General features: G+C 38.3%; 1 protein-coding gene across 3 annotated transcripts in view; it reads left to right on the top strand.

The window, feature by feature from the left end:
- The window catches only part of TSGA10 (testis specific 10), a 136,423-nt gene that overhangs the window by 7,267 nt on the left and 112,677 nt on the right, over positions 1–16,479 (top strand). For all 3 annotated transcript variants that reach the window (XM_075563216.1, XM_075563214.1, XM_075563215.1), the window contains exon 2: positions 3,881–4,009. In XM_075563216.1, coding sequence (XP_075419331.1) covers positions 3,881–4,009 — 129 coding nt within the window. The remainder of the gene's footprint in view (positions 1–3,880; positions 4,010–16,479) is intronic.

Genomic DNA, 16,479 nt, shown 5'->3' with positions numbered 1-16,479 from the left:
TGTTTATCTTCAAGCCTTTAAGACCCCAGATGCTGTATCTTTCGATAGCTGGGCACCATCAGCTTTCTCTACTGTATTTGCTTATGCACACATTCTGTCTAAGGCGATCAAGTAGGGAAGGTGAGCATCACAGAATGCCAGGTTATTAGAACAAAGTGTTCTTGCGTTTGAGGGAGTACTTGAGTAAAAGCCCAGTGTTCGTCTGCTACCTTAATACTTAACATATGAATATACATAGATCTATTTCCCTATTGTTATATATAAATATAGACCTCTATAAATGTCTTTTGCCTCCTAGTTCTTTTGTCTATTTCATTTTACTTTCCTCTTGTCCCACTATCATGTTTGGCCTTCATTCGGGTTTCAGTAATTCCTCTCGGCTACATTGCCCTTGATCAAACCCCACCAGGCATCCTGTGCCTATGATCTCCTCACCATCGATTTTCAATCACTTGTTCCCTTGTCCCTGGTTTTGTTGAAACCTCCCTTCCTTCCCCCCCCCCCCCCCGCCTCCCCACTCTCTCATGTTTCCCTGGAACAGTCGTCCCATTATTTTCTCCTCCGGATTGTTTATCCTGCCTATCTTAACTAGATAGACATGCAGAGACAATAATAGGCACAAAAGCTAGATAGAGCAAAACAACACAACAAGAGAAAACAAAACCAACAACAATAAAAGAAAAGCCCATAAATAATTTGTTTGTTGACCTTTAGGAGTGTTTCCCGGTCAAGTCTGATGGGTTGCGACACCCTGGTCCCAAAGTCTATTTTTGGTACTCCCCAGGGACTTACTTCATTGCTTTGCTCCCCTTGCTTCTCTGTTGCATACCCTTAGTGGTTTGCCCCAGTGTGGTAGGGTGAGTTTGGGCACTATTCCTGCACTGTCTCCAGTGTTGTCCCCCGTAGCTCTTTGGGTCAGTGACGGACGGGCGAATGTCATGTCTCTTGGTGGGGCCAGCCCTTCTAGCAGTAATATTGTCCTTGGGGCTTGGGTGTGTTCCACTCTTTCTTCTTCCCTCTTAGTTTGTTCCTGTGTGCTTTGATCAGACACGCCTCTCTTCCTGCGCTGTAGCTTCAGTGCTGTCTTCTGAAGCACCATATCTTCTTGAAGGGCTTCCTTTTTCTTTCTCTTTTGTTTTCTTCCACTTTATCAAGCATAATGTCTTCCAGGGACTGGTCTCTTCTAATAATATGTCCTAAGTATGTAAGACCAAGTCTTGTTACTCTTGCTTCTAAGGAGCATTATGACATTGTGCCTTCCAAGACAGATTTTTTTTTTTTCCTTGCAGACCATGGTGCTTCCAGTATTCTTCAGCAGCACCATAATTAATATCTGTTATTTCTTTGGTTTTCCTTATTCATTATCCAGTTTCATATTCATATGAGGCAATTGAAATGATCATGGCATGAGTCCAGGCGTACCTTAGGAACATCCTTGCTCTTCAACACTTTAAAGTGGTCTTGTGCAGCAAATTTGTCCAGTATTTGTCATTTGATTTTTCTGACTGCTGCTTCCATGAATATTGATTGTGGATCAAAGTAAAATTAAATCCTTGGCAACTTCAGTTTGTACATTTGTTGTACATTGATCCAGTTATGAGGATTTTGGTTTTCTTTACATTCAGTTGCAATCCACACTGAAGGCAACCCATCCTGAAAAGTCTTTAATTCTCATCAGCAACTGATTCAAGTCTCCCTTAATTTCAGCAAACAAGGCTCTGTAATCTGCATATCTCCTACTGTTAATAAGCCTTCTTCCAATCCTGATGCCCATTCTTCATACTATCTTGCTTCTCGGATTCTTTTGCTCAGAATACAGATTGAATAAGTATGGTGAAAGGATACAACCTTGACATACATGTTTCCTGATTTTAAACCAAGCAGTAATATCCTTGACTATTTGAACGACTGTTTCTCAATCCATGTGTAGGTTCTGAATGCACACAATGAAGTGTTCTAGAAGTCCTGTTCTTCTCATTGCTAGTGATAGTTTGTTATGATCCATACAATTGAATGTAATTGCATAGTCAATAAAATACAATTGAACATTGTTGTTATAATCTTTGCTTTCAGCCAGGATCCATTTGATCTCAGCAGTGTTATCCCTCATGTCATGTCCTCTTCTGAATCTGACTTGAATTTCTGCCAGTTCACTGTTTTACAGATTATCTTCAGCAAAATTAACTTGCATGTGATATTAAGGATATTGTTGAATAATTTCTACATTCTGTTGGGGCTCCTGTCTTTGATATGGGCACAAATATTGATTTATTTTTTTTAGTCAGTTGGCTGGATCGCTGCATAGGGCATAACATAAGTCAGTGATGAGGAGACCCTGATTCTAGAATTCCATGAACACTAGATTTTGGAGAACAGTAGCAGTGTTGCAAAGAAAGATCTAGAATATTGTAGGAAATTCTCTCTTCCTTAACATAATTGACGTGTGAAATTAAGTATTGGGCTGTTAATTTCAAGGTCAATGGTTCATATCTATCAGCTGCTCCGTGAGATAGAGATGAGGCTGTCTCCTTCCATAAAGATTTACAGCTTCAGAACCTTACATAGGGTCACTGTGAGTGGAGAGTGACTGAATGGTAGTCGGTAACATAAGGGAATGAAAAAATTTATTTCTCCAAATTGCAGTTTTTAAGATACCTGGATACATTGTTAAGTTTTAAAAGCACAATGTAGATAGATTAGGATGTGTAGGGTAATATAGTGAAAGACCCTTTAGCTTTTCTTATTTTGCAACTGTAGGATATGTTTCCAGAAATTGAGTGATTTGGACATTGAATTATTATATACATTTATGACTTTGGTTCTATTTATAATGGAGACCGAAACTCAACTCACTGCTCTAAGGTTTTACAAAATTATTTTTTCTAAGTATTGAAATCAATTTATATTCCCATCAGTAGTATATAGATCTACCTTTTTCATCTTTGCCATTCTGATGATTAAACATGGTCTTTTACTGTATTTGTTGTTTTAGTTTGTATTTTACTCTAAAGGGTGAGGTTGGATATCTTTAAATAAACTCCATTGCCAGTGTTAATTTTCATTGCCAGTATTTCTTCTTTTTTTTGCCAGTATTTCTTTTTCTTTATTACTTATAGGAAAAATATTTTATAGATTAGGGAAATTAGCTCTCTGTTGTATGGTAATAAATATTTTTGTTAATATACAAAAGGAATAGCAAACATTTAGCTAGTGGCTATATCATTGAACAACACATGTCAGTGTTTGGAGTATTTGTTATTGTGGTTAGCTGCTGGTGGGTCAACCCTTGACACATGGTAACCTCAGGTACAACAGAATCTTAGGCTACAGAGCCTTGCCCCATTTCCTTGATTAATTGTAGATCAGACCATATGATCCATAGGGCTTTCATTTGCTGATTTTCAGATGTAGGCCTCTCTTCCTAGTCCATCTTAGTCTTAAGGCTCCACTGAAACCTGCTCCGTTATCGTAGCAACATGCAAGCCTTAACTGATGGGTAGTTGCTGTGCCCAAAGATTTAATTGACTAGGAATCACAGTCGGGTCTCTTGACTGCTAGAATGCTACCACTGAACCACCGGTGCCTTATTTTGTTGCTAACTGGTATTTCTTAGACCAGTCACTACCCAGGGAATGGAATGGGGTATATCTTATTTGGAAAGGTATAGTCAGTTTCATGCTTTTATATTTGAAAGACAGAATTTTTAAAATAATATAAAATTTAAAGAAAATGAAGCTTGATGAAATTCTCCTGACTGGTGGGAGATAAAACCATTGAATAATATATCTAAATATTGTTTATTTTTAAATTTTATTAAATGATTACAGGAATTCTAAGAGTTGTTTTAAACTGAATATTATTTTTTTCTTTTTCCCACTAGGTTACCACCAAAGAACATGATTTTGGTCTAGGGGCTCCAAATTCTGAAGTTGAAAAATACCAGAATACTCTCCAACTAGAGCAAGAAGTGAAAAACCAAGATAGATTCATCTATTCATTGAAATTACAGGTTACATTAATTTATATGCATATTTACCTGAAATCATTTGGGATGAAGGGGCTATTTTAAAATAAGGAAATGGAGAGTAAATAATTACTAATTCCGTGTTTATTTAAATCATGTGGGTGTAAAGGCATCAAAGTTTTATCTTAATCAATTTGATACACGTAGGTTGAGGCAGTGAGTACAACTGTGTGCCAAGTGCTATTAATAATAATTCCTTTCGGTACCTAATCATATTTAATCATTTCCAAGATTGTGCAAAAGGGATGTTATTTTACTTTGCAGACATAGAAACTGAAGTTCTAAAATGTTCAATAGTTATGCTATTCTTCTAATGTGTTAAAGAGCTAAGATTTAAACTAGCTCTCCGAACCCTCAACTTCAGCAATCTGCCTGTTTTTCTAGTACCCTACATGTGTTTTAATCAAAACTCAAAACCTTACTGCTATTGAGTCAATTCATGGTTGAACTGAAACTGTGGGTTTCCAAGGCTGTAAATCTTTATGAGAGCAGAAAGCCTCATCTTTCCCTTGAGGAGTGGCTGGTGGGTTTGAACTGCTAATCTTATGGTTAGTAGCCCAATACTAACCATAGTCTACTAACCATACTAATGTAGTCTACTATGCCACCAGGGCTCCTTGACATGTGTATTAGTAAAGTCTATTAGAAAACACATAGGCATTAGGATAAGCTTGACAGCTGCTCTGTGGTAGACAGATGTGGCTGTTTGCGCCTGTAAGGCTCATAGTCTTGGAAACCCTCACCTATCAGTAATAGGCAATGCTCCCCTTCTCTAGCTGTGTCACAGGAGGCCTGCTAAGACAAAAAGTATAATTAAATCTAGAGTTTTATATTACCAGACCTCAATGACTTGCCATCCCAAGAACCGGGAAAGATCACAACACAAATGAGAAAAGTTAGTTAAGAGAAGTCAACATGAAACCGATGTTATACTTGCTGACAAAGATTTTAAGGCAGCTTTTATATAAATGCTTCAGAAATTTATCATGTGTATATTGGAAACAAATGAAAAATACAATGTCTCAGCAAAGAAACAAAAATACAAAAAAACTATGAACCCGCCATAAAATGATTATTTTTAAATATTAAGAAACAACTAGAAATTTTGGAACTAAAAAGTACAGTAACTAAAATAAAATCAGTTAATGGGGTCAATAATCAAATGGAGAGAAGAAGGCTGAATAAGTGAACTTGAGAATAGAAAAATAGAAACTACTCAATCTTAACAGATAAAGGAACCCTTGTGGCACAGTGGGTAAGTGCTTACTGATTACCTTAAAGACAGCAGTTCAGACCCACCCAAAATAAGTGGTAGTCTGCTTATGTGAAAATTACAGTTTTAGAAGCCCTATGGGACAGTTCTGTTATGTTCTCTAGGGTCACTATGAATTGGAATCTACTCGACACACAAAAACAGATAAAGTAGACTTAAAATGATGAACAGAGCATCAAAGACTGTCTAGCTAAAAAAGGAAGAAGAATTTTCAGATAACATGATCATCTACCTAAAAAAATCTCTTAAAATCAACAATGCACAAATAAGTGCGTTCAGCAAAGTCATAGGCTAGAAGGTGGGTGTACAAAAATTGCATTTCTATATATTAGTAATAAACACATGGAAACCAAACTTAAAAATACAATACCATTACTCAAAGAGAAAATTCAATCCTTTGGTGTAAATCTAACAAAATGTGTATATAACTTGTATACTAAAAATTATAAAACACTAATACAAAATGAAAGGATTTCAATAAATGACATTTCTTATTCATTAATTGGAAGCCTCACTACAGTAAAGATGTCAGCGCTCTCCAAATTACTGCAGTTTTAACAATTGCTATAAAAATTGTAAGAATTTTTTGTGTAAACAAGATTTTTTTCTAGAATATATGAGGAATCGAAAAGGAACTATAATAGCTAAAATAATTTTGTTAAAAGATAAAATGGGAAAACTCATTCTTGACCTCTCTGTACTATGTTTGTACCTCCCTGTAAGCCTTTAATACCATCCAAATAAATGGTTTTAAAAAAGCAAGTTTTTGAGTACCTCTGTGTACAAGAAAATTTACTTGAGCTTTTATATAATCTCTAATTATAATTCTATAAATTATAGCTATTCTCTTCATTTAACAGATGAGATTCACTAGACTCACATGCATTTTTTTTTAATTTTAACAATTTATTGGGGCTCATACAATTCTTTTCACAGTTCATACATATACATACATCAATTGTATAAAGCACATCTGTACAGTCTTTGCCCTAATCATTTTTTTCTCTTTTCTTCTTTTACATTTTATTAGGGACTCATACAACTCTTACCACAATCCATACATATACATACATCAATTGTATAAAGCACATCCGTACATTCTCTGCCCCAATCATTCTCCAGGCATTTGCTCTCCACTTAAGCCCTTTGCATCAGGTCCTCTTTTTTTTTCCCCTCCCTCCCCATTCCCCCCTCCCTCATATGCCCTTGGTAATTTATACATCGTTGTTTTGTCATATCTTGCCCTATCCGGAGTCTCCCTTCCCCCCTTCTCTGCTGTCCCTCTCCCAGGGAAGAGGTCACATGTGGATCCTTGTAATCACTTCCCCCTTTCCAACCCACTCACCCTCCACTCTCCCAGCATCGTCCCTCACACCCTTGGTCCTGAAGGTATCATCCACCCTGGATTCCCTGTACCTCCAACCCTCATATGTACCAGTGTACAGCCTCTGTCCTATCCAGCCCTGCAAGGTAGAATTCGGATCATGGTAGTTGGGGGGAGGAAGCATCCAGGATCTGGGGGAAAGCTCACATGCATTTTTTGAGAGGTCACATATGTCTCTTAGGATCAAAGGAAATAAAGTGTGCTAAATTACCCAAGGTTGCATGACTGGTAAGGGCATAAAACAATTTAAACCTGTTAGGTGCCATTGAGTCGGTTTTACCCCACAGAGACCCTATGTACAACCAAACCAAACACTCCCCCATCCTGCACCATCCTCACAACTGTTCCTATGCGTGAGCGCATTGTTGCAGCCACTCATTGAGGGGTCTTCCTTGTTTTGTTTCTGTGGTCCAGTTGTGACGACTTGGTTTTATTTATACTAAGTACTAATCCATAGTGAAGGTTGCCATCTTTGATTTGATTTTCTAAATATAGGTCTTTGTACATTTCATTATGGCGTTTCACTTTGTCTTCTTAAGCCGTCCTTTGACATTTTCTGTTCAAGCTGAATTTAAGCCGGTTGTTGTTGTTAGGTGCCAATGGGTTGATTCCCACCCATAGCAACCCTATGCACAACAAAATGAAACACTGCTTGGTCTGTGCCACCTTCACATGTTTTCCTATACCCGAGCCCATTGTGGCCGTCACTGTGTCATTCCATCTTGTTGAGGGCCTTCCTCTTTTTGCTGTCCCTCAACTTTACCAACCATGTCCAAAGTCTGTAAGATGAAGTCATAATCCATACTAAAGGCTACAATCCTTGATCTTCTTCAGCGAGTGTTTCAAGCTCTCTTCACTTTCAGCAAGCAGTGTTGTGTCATGTGCCTGTCACAGGTTGTTAATTAGTCTTCTTCGAATCCTGATGCCACGTTTCTTTTTCATATAATCCAGATTCTTGATGATTTGCTCAACATTACAGAGTGAAAAAACATGGTGAAAATATACAACCCTGACACATACCTTTCCTGATTTTAACCATTTTAACCATTCCCTTGTTCTATTTGCCTAGCTGCCTCATGATCGATATACAGGTTCCACATGAGCACAATTAAATGTTGTGGAATTCCAATTCTTCTCAAAGATATCTATAGCTTGTTAATACAAAGTCAAATACGTTTGCATTGTCAAAGAAACAAAAGTAAGCATCTCTCTGGTATTCTCTGCTTTGAACCAAGATCCATTTGACATCAGCAATGATATCCCTTGTTCCATGTCCTCTCTTGAATCTGGCCCGAACTTTGGCAGCTCCCTGTAAATGTACTGCTGCAACCATTGTTGGATGATCTTCAGCAATATTTTAATTGCATGTGTAAACTATTGCGACTGCTGCATAATTTGAGCATTCTATTGGGTCACTTTTCCTTGGAATGGGCACAAATCCGGATCTCTTCCAGTCAGTTCCCCAGATAGCTAGTTAGCCAAGATCCCTTGCATCGACAAGGGGTGAAGCTTCCAGTGCTCATCAGCTTGTTGAGACATTTCAGTTGGTATTGTCTCAATCCTTGGACCTATAATTTTGGCTAATGCCTTCAGTACCACTGGTTCTTGTTACCTCTAGAAATGCTTGGATGTCAACTAGTTCCTTTCGAGACATCTAGTTCCTGTGCATTCTTTTCATCTTTTGAAACTTTCTGCATCATCCAATATGTTGCTTAGAGAATCTTTCAGTGTGTTGCAACACAAGGCTTGAACGTCTTCTTGAGTTCTTTCAGTTTAAGGGATGCTGAGCATGTTCTTCCCGTTTGGTTTTCAAACTCTAGGTCTTTGCACATTTCATTGAAGTATTTTATTTTGCCTTCTGGAGCTTTCCTTTCTGCTCAGCTTGTTTACTTCATCATTTCCTCCATTTGCCTTAGCTACTCTACTGTGAGGAACAAGTTTCAGAGTCTCTTCTGACATCCACACTGATCTTCTCTTTCTTTTTTTAATGACTTTCATGTATGATGTTCTTGGTGTCATCCCACAGCTCATCCCACAAGTGTTCTGTCGTTAATGTTCAATGCATCAAATCTGTTTATGAGATGTTCTCGAAATCCAGGTCGGATATACCGAAGATTGTACTTTTTGGCTGTTGTGGCCTTGTTTTGATTTTCTTCAGCTTCAACCTGAACTAACATATGAGGAATTGATATCTGTTCATAATCAACCTATGACTTCATTTTACCTGCTGATATTGAACTTGTCCATCATCTCTTTCCAGAGATGTAGTCCATTTAATTTCTGTGTATCCCATTTGAAGGAGTCCAACCTTTTTTGTTGTTGAAAATAAGGTATTTGTGACGAAGAAGCGCTTGGTCATGCAAAATTCTATCATGTGATCTCCAGCATCGTTTCTAACACCAGCACCATATTTTCTAACTGCTTTTCCTTCTTAGGTTCCAGCTTTTGCATGTCAATAGAAAATTATCAAAGCATCTTGATTGCATGTTTGATCAACTTCAGACTCAAGATTTTATTAAAATATTTCAATTTCTTCATCTCATAGATAAATTGAACTTTATGTTTGTTTACCCTATATCCTAGATTTTATTTTAAAATACTAACAATGAAATTAGTTTTTATAATAAGGATAGAGGAAGACTTGGTGATAGCTTGAAATGAGAATAGCAAGCATAGGAAATCATTATTGCATATAGTTTCTATGCAAATTACTGGAGATAGGCTGTAGATTTTTCTTTAAAATTACAAAATCCAAGAAGGAAATAATAGAAGTTAAAAAATGATGGTCCTTACTGTAAGAAAAACCAAGTATCTGAACATAGTGCATTTTTTCCCACTGAAAACAAAACCTGAGCAAAGTTTTCTAGCAGTCTCATAAAAAAAGTTTTGTGGCATACAAAATATCACATTATCAATAACTTTCACAGAGTCCGCTTAAAAATTTATGTAGTATTTATGTAGTGCAGTTGTTTCTTGTAGCAGGATTGGCAGTAAAGCATCTGTTGAGGATGGTGGGAGAATGAGAAGTCAGTAGGGCTCTGATCAGAGGCCAGTCCCTATCTCCCAAGCCTCCCCTTTTATTCTCTGTGTGACAAGGCACCATAAGGTGACAGATGTTACTTTAAATATCTATGTTCAGAAAATTGTAATATAACATGGGTAGAATCAAAAGAAGAGAAGTGATTTATTGCTGTCATTCAGACTAATTGTGTAAAAGATCCAACTAAGGAAATAGCAAGTGCTTTTATTGTTTCCCCTTTTGGTGTTTTTAACAATCCTAATTTTTTTTTATTTCTTGGATTTAAAAATTCAATTTCTTTACCTCACCACCCTATATGCTATAAGACACTATGCCTTACAAAAATTCCAAGGACAAGGTTGGGTTAAAATAATGGCTTTTGTTGTGCTTCTTGGCATGTATTTATTGTAATTGATAAATGGCATGGCAGCATGGTTAAAAGTAATTTTTTTAAGAAGGGTCGTGGGGAAGAAACGAGCCAGTCAGTGTGCAGTGTAGCAACAATGAAACATACAACTTTCTTCTAATTCTTAAATGCATCCTCCCCTCCACTATCATGATCCCAAGTCTACCTTATAAATCCGGCTAGACGAGAGGATGTACACTGTTACAGATAGGAACTGGAAACACAGGGAATCCAGGACAGATGATGCCTTTAGGACCAGTGATGAGAGTGGAGATACTAGAAGGTGGGGTGGGAAGGGGGAACTGATTTTAAGGATCTATATATAACTTCCTCTCTGGGGGACAGACAACAGAAAAGTGGGTGAAGGGAGATGTCGGACAGTGTAAGATAGGACAAAATAATAATTTATAAATGATCAAGGGTTCATGAGGGAGGGAGGAGTAGGGAAAAAAGGGGGAAAATGAGGAGCTGATACAAGGGCTTAAGTGGAGAACAAATATTTTGAGAATGATGAAGGCAATGAATGTAAAAATGTGCTTGACACAATTGATGTATATATGGAGCGTGATAGGAGCTGTATAAGCCCCCAATAAAATTATTTTAAAAAAACGATGTTGGCAACATATGCACAAATGTGCTTGACACAATTATGAATGGATTGTGATAAGAACTGTAAGAGCCCCCAATAAAATGATTTTTTTTAAAGAGTAATTTTTGTGCTCCAGCAAAGTGTGGTGAAGAGATGGTGCCCATCTCTCGATCAGAAAAGTGTCCGGGGTCTTAAAGGCTTATATTCAAACAGCAGCCATCTAATCAGCGAGTCAACTAAGTCCACACAGAAGAAGATCACCAGCTTGTGTGATCCACAGATGACAATTAGAAAAACTGAATATTGTGAAGAGAAAACTATCATAGCTAAAATGATCAACACTTTGTAGAAGGCTATGGAAGGTAGTGGGAGCCCAAACACACCTGCCAAGTATCTAATCAGACTGAGCTGCTGGCAGATCCCTTCCAGCCACAGGCACGAGCCCTGAACAACCTGTTATCAGGCAGAGACCGTTGCAGTCTTGATTATGCTGCATCAAACTCGGTTTTTGCCTAGTTGACCTCCCTGTAGACATGACCAGAATTTGTTCTGGGTGCAAGTTTCTCTTCAATGTTCCATGACAGAAATTTATTCCCTGGCTTCTTGAATGTTGATAGGGGGTCTTCTCCTTCTCACGCATTATTTGAATTTTTGTCTTTCTACTAATATGATCTATTCTTACCACCTTCGCACTCTTTATTTTTCATTGTTTTCTGTTGGTTTCCCAGCTGTGAAGCACTGCAGGAGTGGATGTATAATGATAATAAGTTATACAAGGTGTTACTGGGAATTCTGGGGCCTGGGGTGGGTGATTAAGAGAGAAAGGGGATTTCAGGAATAAATAATGAAGGTGGGAGGTGGGAGGGAGCAGTAGAACTGATCATGATTGCACAAGTCATTTTAAAGGCGATTTAACCATGTGGGGTGGAATGTGCTAAGATAAATGTGATGTGGATTTATAATTCCCCTTGTTTTGACAGTACGAGTGAGTTATTCAATTGTATGATATGAAAATTATGTGCCAATAAAACTGTTGAAGAAACAAAAGTAATTTTTGGCCTTTAGTGTAGTTTTACGTGTAGTGACAAATTATATTTTGAAAGAAAACTGTACATTTTAATTGTTTGGAAGATGTCACTAATTATTTGAAGGTGTCAAACAAGTCAGGGCAAAAAAATGTTATAGCTAAGAGATAGGGGATATAATAATGTTAAGATGCTCCTTAAAGACAGAGACGCCTTCTTGTTTGTTTGTTTTAAATCATTTTATTGGGAGCTCGTACATCACAATCCATACATACATCCAATATGTCAAGCACATTTGTACGTTTGTTGCCATCATCATTTTCAAAACATTTGCTTTCTACTTGAGCCCTTGGTATCACCTCCTTATTTTTTCCCCCTCTCTCCCCATTCTCCTCCACAAACCCTCGATAATTTATAAATTATTATTTTGTCATGTCTTACACTGTCTCACATCTCTCTCCCTTTACCCACTTTTCTGTTGTCCATCTCCCAGGGGGGAGGTTTTATGTAGACATTGTGATCAGTTCCCCATTTCTCCCCCACCTTCTTACCCTCCTGGTATCGCTACTCTCATTATTGATCCTGAGGTATTTATCTGTCCTGGATTCCCTGTGTTTCCAGCTCTTATCTGTACCAGTGTACATTCTCTGGTCTAGCCGGATTTGTAAGGTAGAATTGGGATCACAATAGTGGTGGGGAGGAAGCATTAAAGAACTAGAGGAAAGTTGTATGTTTCTTTAAATCATTTTATTGGGGGCTCTTACAGCTCATAACATTTCATACATCAGTTGTTTCAAGCATATTTGTACATACATTTCCATCATAATTTTCTTTCTTTTTTTATTTATATTTTATTAGGGACTCATACAACTCTTATCACAATCCATACATATACATACATCAATTGTATAAAGCACATCCGTACATTCTTTGCCCTAATCATTTTCAAAGCATCTGCTCTCCACTTAAGCCCTTTGCATCAGGTCCTCTTTTTTACCCCCCTCCCTCCCCTTCCCCCCCTCCCTCATGAGTCCTTGATAATTTATAGATTGTTATTTTGTCATATCTTGCCCTATCCGGAGTCTCCCTTCCCCCACTTTCCTATCGTCCGTCTCCCAGGGAGGAGGTCACATGTGGATCCCTGTAATCAGTTCCCCCCTTCCAACCCACTCACCCTCCACTCTCCCAGCATCGCTCTTTACACCCCTGGTCCTGAAGGTATCATCCACCCTGGATTCCCTGTGCTTCCAGCTCCCATATGCACCAGTGTACAACCTCTGCTCTATCCAGTCCTGCAAGTTAGAATTCGAATCATGGTAGTTGGGGGGAGGAAGCATCATCATTGCTACACTGCACCCTGACTGGCTCGTCTCCTCCCCGAAATCCTTTTGTAAAGGGACGTCTTGTTGCCTACAGATGGTCTTTGGGTCTCCACTCTGCACTCTCCCACATTCACAATGACAGGATTTTTTTTCCTTTGATGCCTGATACCTGATCCTACGACACCTTGTGATCACACAGGCTGGTGTGCTTCTTCCGTGTGGGCTTTGTTGCTTCTCCACTAGCTGTCTGCTTGTTTATCTTCAAACCTTTAAGACCCCAGATGCTATATCTTTTGATAGCCAGACACCGTCAGCTGTCTTCACATTTGCTTATGCACCCACTTCGTTGTCAGGGAAGGTGAGCATCATGGAATGGCAGTCTAACAGAACAAAGTGTTTTTTCATTAAGGGAGTACTTAAGTGGAGACTCAATGTCCATTTGCTACCTTAATTAGACCTATAGATATATGCACATAGAGCTACTTGCCCATCATCATATATAAATATATTCACATGTGTACATGCCTGTATTTAGACCTCTATAAATGCCCTTTGTCTCCTAGCTCTTTCCTCTATTTTCTTCTACTTTTCTTTTGTCCCACTATCATGTTCAGCCTTAATTTGGGTTTCAGAAATACCTCTAGGTTACATTGCCCTGCTTTCTTGTTTTACATCTTTCACTGGGTACCAACTCAATGTCTTGCCCAATCACGTGCCAATCAGTACTTGTTATATGCAGAATGGGAGACAAATACTATTGAAAAAGGTTTCTGTGCCATCATGTTACCTTAATGATATTTCTTCTATGGACTTACTGTGTCACAATTCTTTGTTCGTGTAATTTCCTCAACTAACCAATAAATTCCCTGAGGGCAGAGAATTTTTTTGTATATTTGGAATTTAACCAAGTTACAGTCATGTAATGGTGGTTCTGTGGCTCTCTTAGTTACCTAGTGCAGCCACCACAGAAATATCACAAGTAGATGACGTTAAGTAATAAAAATAACTTTTCCCACAAGCTTCAAGTCCAGATTCAGAATGCTGGCTCTAGGGGAAGGCTTTATCTTTCTGACAGCTCCAAAGGAAGGTCTTTGTCTCTTTGATCATCGGCTCCTGTATGATCATCCTGTGGCTTGACACTTCTCCCATCTCCGCTTTCTAGCTTGCTTCCTTAATTTCTTTTATATCTCAAAAGAGAATGATTTAAGATACACACTTTACTAATTCTGCCACATTAACATAACGAAGACAACGCATTCTCAAAAAAGGATCACCACCACAGGCTTAGAGATTAGGGTTTGTGGCGCACACATCCATTGTAAATAATTTTAATTGTGAATTTCAGATCATCAGTTTTGTATTCAACAGTTTAAATTACTTACCTTACCTCCCTCCTTTGATTTCTCTTTTACCTCTTGTGTTTCATAGGACCCCTTCATCTATCTGTAAACCCTCTAGTCTATTGACTCACGTGCCCTCTCTTGCCCTGCTCGTACTTGGTAACCTCCAAAGTCTGTTTCCTTTGGACTGAAAGTCTGATTTTTCCCCACTTTGTAACAGTGGTCTCATACAATACTTGCTCTTTTATAATTGCCTAAAATCATTCAACATAATGATTTCTAGGTTTATCCATGCCATGAAATACTTCGTGGTTTCATCTTTTAGTGATGTATGTATAGTATTCCATTTATATGCACGTACCAAAGTTTCCTTATATGCATGCACCAAAGTTTCCTTATATGCATGCACCAAAGTTTCCTTATATGCATGCACCAAAGTTTCCTTGTCCATTCTTCTGATGGGCATTTGGATTGTTTACTTGTTCATGCTATCGTGATGAAAATGGGTGTACAATGTCTATTTGTGCTATAGCTCTTCTTTAGGGCATGTACTGAGCAAAGGTATTGCTAGCTTTTATGGAATTTCTATTACCAGTTTGAGATAGTGCCACATCTTTCCACAATAGTTGTATATATTTACCATCCCACTAGCAGTAAGTGAAGTGAGGTTTTCAATCTCTTTGCAGCCTCTCCAGCATTTACTATTTTCTGTTTTGTTTTTAAATTTGGCTGTCATTGTCAGTATAAGAGTGTGTCATCATTGCTTTGATTTGAATCATCTGGATGGCTAATGATGGTGAGCATTTTTCATGTTTGTTAGCCATTTGGATGTCACCTTTGGTGAACTCTCTGTTCATGTCCTTTGCCCATTTTCATTTGAGGGATATCTTTTTCTTATTGCTGGATTTCAGTTTTCTATAGATTTTAGAGATTTATCCACTGTTGCCAATTTTTTTCTTGTAGATTCTCTTTTTACTCTTATGATGAAGTTTGTTTTTTTTTGTTTTTTTCTAACAACTTTATTTCTTTTTTTTCTTTTTTTTACATTTTATTAGGGGCTCATACAACTCTTATCACAATCCATACATATACATACATCAATTGTATAAAGCACATCTGCACATTCCCTGCCCCAATCATTCTCAAAGCATTTGCTCTCCACTTAAGCCCATTGCATCACGTCCTCTTTTTTTCCCCTCCCTCCCCGCTCCCCCCTCCCTCATGTGCTCTTGGTAATTTATACATTGTTATTTTGTCATATCTTGCCCTACCCGGATTCTCCCTTCCCCCCCTTCTCTGCTGTCCATCTCCCAGGGAGGAGGTCACATGTGAATCCTTGTAATCAGTTCCCCCTTTCCAACCCACTCACCCTCCACTCTCCCAGCATCGCCCCTCACACCCTTGGTCCTGAAGGTATCATCCACCCTGGATTCCCTGTACCTCCAACCCTCATATGTACCAGTGTACAGCCTCTGTCCTATCCAGCCCTGCAAGGTAGAATTCGGATCATGGTAGTTGGGGGGAGGAAGCATCCAGGATCTGGGGGAAAGCTGTGTTCTTCATCGGTACTAACTCGCACCCTGACTGACCCATATGATGAAGTTTTTGATCACATGCAAGTGTCTCATTTTTAGCAGGTCCCAGTCATTTATTTTGTCTTCCATTGGATGTGCATCCTTTGTTATGTTTGACAGTCTGTTCCCTGAAAGAGGTCCCTTTATGCCTATTTTGTCATTGATGATCCTGTTTTAGGGCACCTGATTATAATCCCTAACATTTTAACCTTTAGAAGGAAAGAAGGAATAAAGAGCATAAGAAAAATATCCAAAGCCCAACAGAACAATTTATATTAACTCTAAGTCTTAAAAATAGTCCTCTGTTTTCAGTCCATCTAATCCAGTGTTTCCTAAAGTAGGCAATACCACCCCTGAGGGTGCTGGAATGACCCAGTGGATGGTGGGGGTCATTATCCTGGATATAGAACAAAAGTTTTTAATGGCCACGGGGGCGCTAAGTAATTTTTTTTCTTGAAAAGGGGGAGGTAGATGAAATAAGTTTGAGAACCTGTGGCTTAGAAGGATTTTTGCTTTCTTGCAT

This window comes from Tenrec ecaudatus, chromosome 11 (genome assembly GCF_050624435.1).
Source record: "Tenrec ecaudatus isolate mTenEca1 chromosome 11, mTenEca1.hap1, whole genome shotgun sequence".
Classification (NCBI taxonomy): domain Eukaryota; kingdom Metazoa; phylum Chordata; class Mammalia; order Afrosoricida; family Tenrecidae; genus Tenrec; species Tenrec ecaudatus.
This window is presented reverse-complemented; position numbering and strand designations above follow the sequence as displayed.